The sequence below is a fragment of the Myxocyprinus asiaticus genome, chromosome 26, assembly GCF_019703515.2.
Source record: "Myxocyprinus asiaticus isolate MX2 ecotype Aquarium Trade chromosome 26, UBuf_Myxa_2, whole genome shotgun sequence".
In the NCBI taxonomy this organism is placed as follows: Eukaryota; Metazoa; Chordata; class Actinopteri; order Cypriniformes; family Catostomidae; genus Myxocyprinus; species Myxocyprinus asiaticus.
In genome coordinates, this window is record NC_059369.1 from 33,817,501 (window position 1) to 33,830,624 (window position 13,124).

Below are 13,124 nucleotides of genomic sequence, written 5' to 3' on the forward strand. Positions count from 1 at the left end.
CAAAAAGCTGAAAGGTTACCTACTACCTCTTTAAAGGGTTGGTTAAAGTTTAGAAGGTCATACATGTTTGGTACAACGATGTGTAAGTAAACGATGATGTAATGGTGAGTAAACGATGACACTATTGCTTTTGGATGAACTATTCCTTTAATCTACCATCTACCAAACCCTATTGCCAGCCCTCAATAATTTTGTATAAACCTAAAAAGGTCAGCTTGATATAAATGCAGAAAAAAGGGCAGGAGAGACTGGAAAAAGTGTTTTCTAAATTGAGGCACGGACGTCAGGTTGTACGTGGGAGTGGTGAAAATAATGAGAGACTGTGTAAGCAGACAGGAGAGGTGGGAGCAGATGGGCCTATAACATTAAGAGCCTTCACAGGCTGCATTTGTCCAACAGGGCAAAAAAAATCAGGGGCAGGGAGGCAGGACAGGAGTTTCTTTCATTGCCTCTGCAGGTGAAAGACTTTGAAAAGCTTGCTTACGAAAGCAGTGACGCAAAGGTCTATATGGCAAGCGTGTTGAATGTTTTCTTAGTAACATTAATGCTTTAGGAATTTACAGTAATATAAGTACCTGCCTTTTTCTCCCCAATGACCCAAAAATATCTTGAATAGATATATTTAGTCAAAAAAGACTTTTAATTCTAACATTTGTGAGTCAGAAAGCCATAAAATAACAGAACATTTGATGTATACAGTATATATGTATAAAGTATATATATACAACAAATTGTGAACTAGAGGTCTGTATACTTTCTGAATGCACTGTGTGTGTGTGTGTGTGTGTGTGTGTGTGTATATTCACACACACACACACACACACACACACAATGCATTCAGAAAATATTCAGACCTCTAGTTCACAATTTGTTGTTGCAGCCTTCTGCTAAAATGCTTTAAATTATTATTTTTTTCACATCAATCTACACTCCATACCCCAAAATTACAAAGCAAAAAACAGATTTTTGATAACTTTCAAATGTATTAAAAAGAAAAAAAATGAAATATCACATAAGTATTCAGACCCTATGCTATGACACTTGAAATTTAGATCAGGTGCATCCCATTTCTCTGGATCATCTTTGAGATGTTTCTACACTTTGACTGGAGTCCACCTGTGGCAAATTCCATTGATTGGACATGATGTGGAAAGGCACACACACCTGTCTATATAAGGTCTCACAGCTGAAAATGCATATCAGCGCAAAAACCAAGCCATGAGGTCAAAGGAACTACCTGCAGAGCTCAGAGACAGGATTGTGTCGAGGCACAGATTTGGGGAAGGCTACAAAAAATGTTTTGTCTGCATTTAAGGTTCCCAAGAGCACAGTGGCCTCCATGCTTCTTAAATGGAAGAAGTTTGGAACAGCCACTTTTCCTAAAGCTGGCCGCCCGACCCAAACTAAGCAATCAGGGGAGAAGGGCCCTGGTAAGAGAGGTGACCAAGAACCTGATAGTCACTCTGGTTGAGCTCCAGAGATCATGTGTAGAGATCGGAGAAACTTGCAGATGGACAACCATCACTACAACACTCCACCAATCTGGGCTTTATGGGCTATTATGCAAGACACATGAAAGCTCGCTTGGAATTCGCAAAAAAAGAACCTAAAGGACTCTCAGACTGTGAGAAACAAGATTCTCTGGTCTGATGAAACGAATATTGAACTGTTTGGCCTCAATTCCAAGTGTCATGTCTGGAGGAAACCAGACACCACTCATCACCTGCGTAATACCATCCCAGCGGTGAAGCATGGTGGTGGTAGCATCATGCTGTGGGGGTGTTTTTCAGTGGAAAGGTCTGGGAGACTGGTCAAGGTTGAAGGAAAGCTGAACACAGCAAAATACAGAGATATCCTTAATGAAAACATGGTCCAGAGCACTCAGGACCTCAGACTGAGCCTAAGGTTCACCTTCCAACAGGACAATGACCCTAAGCACACAGCCAAGACAACACAAGAGTGGCTACGGGACAACTCTGTGAATGTCCTTGAGTGGCCCAGCCAGAGCCCAAACTTGAACCCAATCGAACATCTATGGAGAGACCTGAAAATGGATGTCCACCGACAGTCCCCATCCAACCTGACAGAGCTTGAGAGGATCTGCAGAGAAGAATGGCAGAAAATCCCCAAATCCAGGTGATCAAAGCTTGTCGCATCATACCCAAAAAGACTTGAGGCTGTAATCGCTCCCAAAGGCGCTTCAACTAAGTACTGAGTTGAGGGTCTGAATACTTATGACAATGTGATATTTAAGTTTTCTTTTCAATAAATTTGCAAATGTATCAAAAATCTGGTTTTTGCTTTGTCATTATGGGGTATGGAGTGTAGATTGATGTGAAAAAAAATATTTAAAGCATTTTAGCATAAGGCTGCAACATAACAAAATGTGAAAAAGGAGGGGTCTGAATACTTTCTGAATGCACTGTATATTTACATTAACTGTATATTTAAAGGAATAGTTCATCCAAAAAGAACAACTTGTCATAATTTACTCAGCCCAATGTCATTCCAACCCAGTGTTGTTTTATTCCATGAAACACAAAAGTTAGGCAGAATGTCAGAGCTGCTCTATTCTATATTACAAAGTAATTTTATATGCTAAGGATAAAAAAAAGCATCATAAAATAGTCTTGTGACTTGTGCACTAAATTTCAAGTCTTCTCAAGCCAAATGATTGCTTTTTGTGAGGAACACACCTCAGATTTCATTTGCTGTTAAGTATATTCAAACTCGGTATTGCGATTGGTCAGACTTGAAAAATAGCCCACAAGCTACATTTTCATTTTGGGGGAGCTATTGCTTTATGACACAAGGGGAGCTGGAATTTAGAAACACTAGAATTCTGTATCTTAGGGCAGTCAGTGTACACATGTACTATAAAAGTTTGATTTCAGTCAGGCTAAAACAATAAATCGGCTTTTTAAAAACGTAAATGTAAAGGTTTTAGCCTGACTGAAATCGTACCAGTACGATTACGGTGAAGTCAGACTATCAGACCTATACTATGCAATAATAGCTCGACTTCAGCATGTATACACGTTGATCAGACAGCAACTAGCCTCGCTGTTATTAAATCACTCATCCGCACGAAGGCACCAAAAGATAGATGACAAGGAACGTGTATTTAACCCACTGTGAACTATTTAATTATGCATCGTGTCATGTATGCTTCAGAGTTCCCACTCTTTTCAACAGGAGATTTATGTGCCCAACAAGTGTAATATTTAAGCAAAAACACATGCGTCCATTTAGATCGAGCATTAATTTTAGTGGTTCTGTGTTTTTTGAACGGCAGTATCTCACCTCCAGATAAGCAGTATGCTCTATGGCCCAGTGTGATAATTAATCCTCGTAAAGCTGAGATTTAATTAAATAACGACATAGTTTGTATTTGTTGCGCACTTCAGAGTGCTCATCTCACACACAAGAGCACGTGTGATGATCACGCTGAGGTGTTTTCATTGTATGAGTGGCCGGTTCTACACATTCATGTTAAAGTGCACATTACTTGCAGATTATTTATTTAATTAAATCAGAGGCTTTTTTTAAAAAGAAAATGTATTAACACACTAAGACATATCACAATTTTAATGTGATTAATTCATTCAGTACATTCATTTTCATCCAAATATTTCATATTCCATGACATTCTGTGTTTTATTGCTAATGCCATTTTTATGACTAGATTCCGTATTTCTGCATACTACATGTATGAGCTGACTCAAATCACTGAAGTATTGAAAATTAATTCAATCCTGAAGTATTAAGGCCAAATTACCATGCTACTAACCCAGTGTGATTTTATTTATTTTTTAAATCAGTGATCCAACTGTAATCGTTGTCTAAAATGTATAACTCACAGGGATGCAAACTCATGAGGGGCGAAAAAGGTGAGACATATTTTCCGGGGTTATTTCCAAGCTAAAAGCGCCAACTTAAGCCATTTTAATTATTAAAGTATAGGAAATTATCTGCACAATTGTGCAGAATTAGCTGCAAAAATAAAGGGTATTTAGGTGTGGCTTGCTTCTGTTTCACAAATTTGTTCAGTTATTAATTGATTAGTTCAGTGACCCCTTCTGGATATGCCACTAGATGGCAACAAATGAGTGTCTTATGTGCAATGAGTGAGTCATTGGATCATTTTGAGATGCTCACGGCCAAAATCTGCCAAGAGACTTTATAGTATTTTAGCATTATAAGAACAAAGCAGATCTATAATTTCCATTAAGTTTGTGAACTGCTATGACTTTTCATCTAAAAAGACAACAATACTAGTCTAATAATAATGAGCATCAATAATGTCCTTGCCTTCTACTTTATTAAAATCTGCATGTCAGATCTGACTTTGGTAGAACGTTTAAACATCATAAGAACAAAGAAGATGTGCTGTATAATTTTCCTACAGTATTTAAACTGCTGAGCATGACTTTAATCAGAAAAGACAACAAACAGTAAGAGCCTAATAAGAATATTTTTTAGTTTCAATAATGTCCTTTCGTGACTGTAAAGTGCATTTCACATGAGTTGAATCGAGGTGTCAACTGCGTCAAACAGCGCTTTGCCCTCCACATGATAAGCTCTGCAGAAAGCATCATGGAGGGGCGGATTTACGAGCTTGCCACACAAGAAAGTGGGAGGTGTGCAAAATAAACAGTGAAAACATGTATTTGGTAGAGGAAAAACCTGGTAATTGCTTTGATTGCAGAAAGTAAAAAGAGTACTCGTTTATGTTGAGGTCTTAATGTTGTTGTTTTTTTTTGTTTTTTTTTTTTGGTGAATGTAATTATTTTTAGTTCAATAACTGGGGTCTCTGGATACTCTGAAAGATTAAGGTAATAATTAATTAAAATAAATTATGAGACATTCAATATCTCCTCATAAATTTGGACAGTTTTAAAATATTTATTGTAGCTTTGTACTAACAAAGACATCATTTGTGAGGCAAAAACACAAACAATATTTTGGTGTGAAGTTGGAGCCGAGGTTGCACTGACACATCACTTTATAGACTTCAGTGTTTTCGGCAGCACTGACGCGAGTCATGTGAAGGCCCACAACGTGTATAAACGTCAGTTACTTTTACACAATAATAGTTCTTCCACCCTTTTCTCTCTGTGATGAACAAGGTAGACTCACATGCCGATGCTAAAGTAAACGAACAACATGCCCCTCTCATTCAGTCTGTTGGTACATGCTCCAGGTCATTCAGTTTGTTTATGAATGAGAAGTTTCACAAGTGACGCTTCTCACTGTGCATGCGCTGCTGTAGCCAAGCATGTGATTGGCTGTAGCTGTAACCAATCAAGCGATCTGCCTCGGTTGGACAGCGATTGCCAAGCACATGATTGGCTGCAGCTGTAATCAATCATGAGGGTGTAGTTTTGCCAACTTAGTGACTTTGTCGCTAGATTTATCGACTTTTCTTCAAAAAAGCACCTAGTGACAAATCTAGCGACTTTTTGGACAAACCTTAGCTACCTTCCGTAGAAGAAAGTCGCCAGTACTGCTCCGCGAGCACGTGGTCTTGCTTTCCTGCCTGGACTCGGAGGCACACCTCTCTCTGCGTCTTCTCTGTTCATTGAGACTGACAGAGAGAGAGGTGAGAAGGCGGAGCAGCACAATCAGTTGACTGCACGGCAGCTGACATAGACGCGAATGAGCTGCGCATGTGCAAACTGCGTTGTCAAGGACCAATCACGAATATGTATTGTTTGCTCCCCATTTGCTTTAAATTTAAAGAGATTAATTGTATTTTTTGTAAACATACAGTTTTTTTTTTTTTTTTTTTTTTTTTTTTTAAATATGCTCATAGTTTTTTTGTAAATATGACTGAGCACTGTGTGACAGAAAAGAAAGTTTCTGTCGCTTCTAACTTTCTCTCTGAGTGATTGATAGATATAGGGAATTGATAGGGTATTACAGTATGTACGGTAAGCACAGAGAAGCAAACACATGTAAAGGGCGGACACTATGCAAAATGCAAATGAGACATGATGACATCACAAATATGCTAATTAGCGTATGATGTCATCTAGCGACATTTAGCAACTTTGAGCCGGCTTTAGCTACTTTCCATTGAAACTAGTTGGCAACACTGGTAAGCACCCTTAACCATTGACATTGTTTCTCAATGCACAGCCAGCAGCAGTGACAAAACTATACAAATTTGCGTATTTGACTCCTATTCTGAGTCCCGATCATTATCATGTTTTTGTACATGTAACGAAAATCTTGCTAGCAACACGTCAAACCGTTTCTTTATTCTAAAATATTTTCCAGGATAAATATTTTTTTTCCAGGACATTTAGGTATTTTTCTAATTTTCTATGACTTTTCCATGACTGGAAAACTGCACTGCAAATTTCCAGGTTTTATAGGATACGTGGGAACCCTGATACAAAAGTACAAAGACTGTAGATCGATTATAACTGTGCATGTAAAGTGCCAATTTAACTGATCCAAGAAAGACAACATTTGTTAACCTGTCAAGCTCCTTCCTAAACATGCCAACATATCACTCTCTGGTTCTGAGAAAACCTCACAACTGCATTGAATTGATCATTCTATGACTGTCTTAGAAGTAATTAATACCTGTGGAAGATGTTCCAGATAAGACCACGAGGGTTTTCAATGCTGCCGAAATCATCCGACGGAGCTCCCTCAGCTTCCGCCATTTTGTATAGCCCTCAGAGCACTCCTTTTAAACTAAACAATCGGTTCCTCGCCCTACTTTTTCTCAGACTTACGCAGAAATAAACTTGCAGGCAAACATCAACACTGTATGCCTACTCGGCCCAATATGTAAGGAGATCTACACAGCCCTAGGGTGAAGTTTGTGGCTGTGGTTCCCGGATAAGTTCCTCACTTGTCTGCTGTAGCTGATAAGGAGGTCTAGAGGAGGCCTAAAGCCTGTAGATTACTCTGCCCTTGACCAAAAGATGAAGAGTCAGACAGTATGCTGTAGCACAAGCGTAGAACATTATTAAACATGCAACTTTTGATGGACAGCATTATCCACCCAGGGAACAAGAAGGAGCTCAAGAGTTATTATAAGGATCAGCACTTTTAAGACACTTTTAAGACACTATTGTACCTTCACAATTTGATCAACCACTAACACCTTCCCCTTCCAGCTCCCTGACTCACTTTCAACCAGTTTCTTCAGCACAGTTAGCAGACGTATTTTCCAAGATGAAGTGTTCCAGTTACAAGCTGGGTATTCTTTCTCCGTGCCTTCTTAAAGAAGTTTTCATAACTATCAGTTCCAGTGTAACAGCTATAATTAACAGCTTCTTGGCAAATGGAGTTGTTCCAAGCAGTTTTAAACATGCAATTCTACATCCTTTGTTAAAAAAAAAAAAAAAAAAAAAAATTTTTGGGATACGGCAGTACACAACAATTATACACCAATCTCCAAATTGCCTTTTATTTCAAAGATTTTGGAGAGAGTTGTTTATTTGCAACATACAAGGACAAATATGAGCAGCATGCACATAAGCTCAGTTACAGGTTCTGTAGTAAAATAACTCAGAATTCTGCTCTATATGTCATATTAGCGTATTAAGAAATTTTTTTAGCACTTTCTGTTCTTTTACTTTTTTGCACTTTATTAGCATTCAGTAATACACAGACGTAATGATTGATGTAAGTCCTCAAGGTATCAGAGACTATCCCCTCGAAATCGGAACACAAGCGGTCAAAAGGGATGACAGGTGAAACGGTAATCTGTCTCACTTTTACACTTGTGATCAGATCACCCAAAACACATCTTATACCAGGTGTACACAAGGCCTCAGTCAGGGACGAATGGTCGTGTAGTTGAAACACCCAGTCTCAGTACATCTATATCAGTTGCGTTGTGTGCGCACCAGTACGACGGAAAACACGACTGTGAATCGCAGGGCACCGACTGCAAGTCGTGCATTATTCACAGCTATCACTAGAATAGAAAAAAGGACTTTGAAGATATGGAGAGTATTCAGTCCTTCTCTCCTGTTGTATGTACAACAGTGTTTCTCAACTGGTGGGTCGCATGTCTACTATTCGGACTGGGTCGCGGATATCAGGGAAAGAACATGCCATTGTTCTCCAATTGAAAAATTGTTGGTGGCCGCCTAAAGTTAAATTTAGAGCTGCCAAGGCAAATTTAATGATTATCTCATATCTCTCTTTCAACGCTTTATATGCGCTATAGGCTCCTCACCTGCAACGCAATATTTTTGCTGTGCGATGAAGCTTGGTTTTCACGCGAGTATCACAGAAGGAACCACTCAGCTTGCGCCAATGATGTGCTCTGCATCTCTGCATGTCTGAATGAAATCTCTGCCACCAGCTCATCAACTGGGCTTTCCTCGATATTAAAGGCTTGATATTAAAAACTGATGTGACACATTTTCATTCTAGTGAGATTTTTCTAGTTTAAATAGCTATGGAGAAAGTCAAACCACATAAACGGTAGACAGCCCCGACATTATAAACAGCAGTGAGGTGGAACAGAGCAACATTGTGCTGTGCGCCAATATATATATATATATATATATATATATATATATATATATATATATATATATATATATATATATATATATATATATATATTAATAAATTACAAATCATCACCCTTACAAAATTGTTTCATGACTGATTTTACAGTAGTAACAGTGACTGTGATATTTTGACAAATTTTTTTTTGTAGTTTCATATTAAATAATCTGTTAGGTAGAATCTATTACACCTTTTGTTCCTATTATATTTTTATTACAACAATGGCAGTTGTATTTAAAGTTTCTAAATGTGATTTGGCAAAACATTTTAAATTCTATAATTTAGTGTTGTTTTTATTATTAGCATTATTATTTAAAAAGAGTAGCTACACTGACCTAACCATGGTAGTGGGGAGCCATCAAGTCTTACCTGCGCTTATATGGCATTGCACTAAATAAGTACATAAAGGGCTTTAAAGTCTGTACATCCAAGATGTACAGTTGCGTTATAGGCAAATTATGAACAAAGTTTTTCTTGTGTAATTTATGTTCCATTTGAATGATGTTTGAAATTAGGAAATAAACTGGAAAATAAATATAATAGGCTCACAAAAATAAATAGGCTCATAAAATTTTAAAAGGGGGGAGAGAAAACTTCTGGTATCTTCTGTTATTGACATCAACAACACAAATAATGGCACTTGACACATGCCCTTATACTTGAAAACCATGGACGAAACTATGCGAGATAAAAGAAAATCCAATACAGGCTACATACAGGTTGTTTTTTTGTTTTTTCTACGGTGGGTCTCCGCTTGATGTCCAATGTAAAATCTGGATCCCGAAGCAAATCCAGCTGAGAATCACTAATGTACAGGACAATTTAAGAGTCACACCTTTTGGTAAATATGGTTCCCCAACTCTGAACGTATCTGCAAATGCAAAGTCTGCAGGGCTTCCCACTGTGGCCACACATTTAATCGGATGTTTGACTGAAAAGGATTTAATATATTTGTGTAACATTGTTCTGAAAGTACAACTAGAACATATTTTGTGTCTTAAATAACAGGTCCAGCCTTGGTGCAGTGAGAGTATTCAGGGTTAAAGTTTGTCTTTTGGGGGTCTGTACTTTCACCACTTCCTGTGCCTTAAGAAAAAGAACAGTAGGAATGTGCCGATACATTGTTTGGGCGCCACAGAGTTATTTCCCGAGACGCTCACACATACACGAAAGGCTTTCCTGTGTTTATGTGCTGTCCTAATGGGAAGCACCCAAGCCTTTTTCTTCGATGTGAAGCCGCAAGCACCTTCCTCAAATATTATTGTTAGTGAAATGTGTATTATGCACAGCCTGGGAAAAGAATGGCTTGCTGGGGAAGATTAAGCCGTTGGAATGGTGCACCTATGTATTTAGGGTCTATTTAATTAATGTAAATGAGCTGAAACTTCATTAAAAGTTCATATTCACCCATATTTTCCATATAAGTAACTGAGCTTGCTTCACTGAAATGGAATAAACCCCCAAACAGGTGTATAACCTATATAATCTTAATCTAAGCAAGACACTGAGTGCAATAATAAGCAGATAACGTGTGAGGTGATGTAAACACTTAATACATAAACCATAAATTTAAGCATAAACCAACTGGCAGGTGGAGATGCATGTGAACACCTTTACCTGCATTCTTACCGGCTTATCCAATGTGCGCATGACTGTTTACGTTTTGAAGTCCAAAACAGAGAATAATCACATAATTTTAAGTATTATGTAAACGCTGCTTCCTGTGATGTTTGATTTTTTTGAATAAGCTGATTTCTGGGAGTTATTAGCATACTGATACTCATTTAAAGGTATACATATTTTTTGGTTTTTTTTTTTTTTAATCTTCCATCAAAATTTGATAATTTGCTCGGAAATTCTGTAATATACTTCTATTTTGACTGACGTCACCAAGCCCTCTTATTTTTATTTTTTTTTTAATCCTATCCCATCCAACCACCTTTTCACAATCCAATTCCGAATTGATCAAGTCTACATTTGTTTCTCGTTGAATGTCCTGTTTCAACATGAAATACGTTATATTGCGAAAGTAAAATGGATTGTGAAAACGGTCTCATGTTAAAACAGAGACCAGGGATGAATTTCTATTTGAGGACTTCCACTATACATTAAAAGCACGTACTTCACTCTATTAGCCCACACAGCATGCACATACTTATGGAAATACAGGCACCTGACATACTATTATCAATAAAATTATGATTTGGCCCACTCTAATCTCGCATACTACAGTGCATAGGATGTACAGGCTGCAAATTTGGATTCAGCATAGAATAATTAAATAGCATTATTACATATCTTTTTTCTGTGAAAGACAAAACATCCATTAGAAAACAAACAGCCCATTCAAAACAAAAGAACTGACTTTACACAATCCTGAATGAATGAATGAATTAATGAATGAAAGAGAGAGTGATTCTTATAGGTGTATCATGCCAGGCAGAACCACTTGGCTCTCTGGCTACAAGGACGTCACGTTTCCAAGTCCAGCAAAGTCTGTCTCGCATCTCTCCTTTTTGTGTGTGTAACTGATACCAAGCACACTCACACTACACTCTAAATAAAAGAGAAAACTAAAAACTATGTAAAGCCAATAGGAAGATCACAGTGAAATAATTTAGGGAAGCTGACTTGGCCTGTGGTGAGAGATGTTATACTTCCAACCAAAACCATTTTAAATAGCACTTCGCTAATTCTGTTACAATTATTATGCATGCAGCTTTTATGACCATATGAGAGACAACATGGAATATTTGCATTTAAAAAAGGTCGCACCACAGTCAAAAGGTGATTAAAAACAGTGAGTGTATATAGAGAAATGTCTACTGACAGTCCATCTGAGAGATCTCATCAGGAATTTATGTAGCTGTCTGGTAACCTGTAATGTCTATCAGCACAGCGGCAAAATAACACCCATTGAGGAGCGAGTTGTGTTAGGTTCTCTACTTGAAAATACCCCAAAACAACTGAGTAATCAATATTTGACTGTATAGGAGTATTTTGAAGATGGTCGTCAATGAGAGAGCCAGATTTTACCTGATCAGACAGTATGATCCCAACCTTCTAAACTTCATTTCCGCAGAAAAGATTTTGACAATGCAATCCAGAATTGTCGGTTAATGTCCATCAGATAACAACAACAATGAAGTAGAAGAGAAAAGAAAAAATAAGTCTTTTTTTCCTCTAATCACTCTTTTAGGACATAGCGTAGATGTCCAATTTATTATACAAATAAGAAAGAAAATTTGTAGTTTGTAGTTCAGAATATCCCTTAAAAAATAGCATTGAAAGACGACAAAGCAGTGGTTTTCTTTACACCCTACAGTCTAATGTGGAAAAACACACACTCCAAACATAGTTGACCAAAACAATCCAATTAAGAATATTAATCTCACTGTCTATACTTGCACAGTGTTGCAAATCTTTTCTGCTAAGACTCAGTAGGCTATGTAGTTAATAGCTGTAGTTCTTTGTTGAACACAGTGTACCAAAAATAAGTGTTTCTGTGTTTTGAGCCACTGCCACAGTCTATTTCACTTTCATTAGCATTTCATTAGCAGCTAATTGTGAGCAGGCTGACTGATCTGAGCCAGAAATAGACAAGGCCATCTCTTAACCCATCAGTGTCCTGTCCCTGCTCAAAGGGTGAGTGTTTTGTTTTAGCTCTTTTTATCTTCTCTTAAAGGAATCTTTCACCCAAAATGAAAATTCTATAATCATTTACTTACCCTCATGTTGTTTTAAACCTGTATGACTCACTATCTTCCGTGGAAATTATAAGGTAATTTTTTGAAGATTATCCTGGCTGCTCTTTAACATATAATGAATGTGAATTGGTATTGGGGCTGGTAAGCTTCAAAATGATAAAAAAAAAAAAAAAAAAGTATCCGGACTGATCTCAAAATGAAATCGGAAACAGTAGGTTGACTTTGCTTTAGCTTAAATCTGTCTGTGCTTACCGAATATCAAAACACTGCCCTCAGTGGTGAAAGTGATAAGTATTGTTGGCTGTACATTTTTGGCCGTATATGTAAGCTACATTTTCCCGGTGTAATGTCCACGGAAGGGCACCTTGTTTTCAGCTGTATAGGATGTAATACAGTGAAGAGAAATTCATATTTTATCAACTGTGCCCCAAAACAAAAACAAACCCTCAATGGAGTAAAAATGTAAATGTGGGAAAAATGCAATCTCCAAATTACGCACTTATTATGCAAACCTGATTACTTCCTGGTTCTGAACACGGTGTTCAAACCAGGGTCTCCCATGCTCATAAGTCATAAATCTTTTATTGTCATTTGTACAGATCACATGTGGTGAACCGAACATTTAAATATGTGAGGTAGGCTTTGTATAAAGCACAGACAAAAACAGCACCACAACAACAACAAAGCAACAGCATTATAAAGTGCAAGACAAAGTGCTAAAATAGCACAGTATCTTTTTACTCTTGATAATGTTGATTGCCACAAATTAATTTTGACTCATTCCTCTTTTTCTTTAAAAAAGCAAAAATCAAGGTTACAGTGAGGCACTTACAATGGAAGTGATGTTGCCAATTATTGGAGGGTTTAAAA

The 13,124-nt window shown here is 37.5% G+C and overlaps 1 protein-coding gene across 2 annotated transcripts in view; it reads right to left on the bottom strand.

The window, feature by feature from the left end:
• Positions 1–13,124, bottom strand: part of LOC127417189 (MOB kinase activator 2-like) — an 83,969-nt gene that overhangs the window by 24,428 nt on the left and 46,417 nt on the right. Inside the window, exon 1 of one of the 2 annotated variants that reach the window (XM_051657018.1) lies at positions 6,595–6,974. The exons of the other annotated variant lie outside the window; for it this stretch is intronic. Within the exon in view, the coding sequence (XP_051512978.1) occupies positions 6,595–6,677 (83 nt within the window). The 5' untranslated portion in view covers positions 6,678–6,974. Of the gene's footprint in view, positions 1–6,594; positions 6,975–13,124 lie in introns of those variants that run through there. 2 annotated transcript variants of the gene reach the window in all.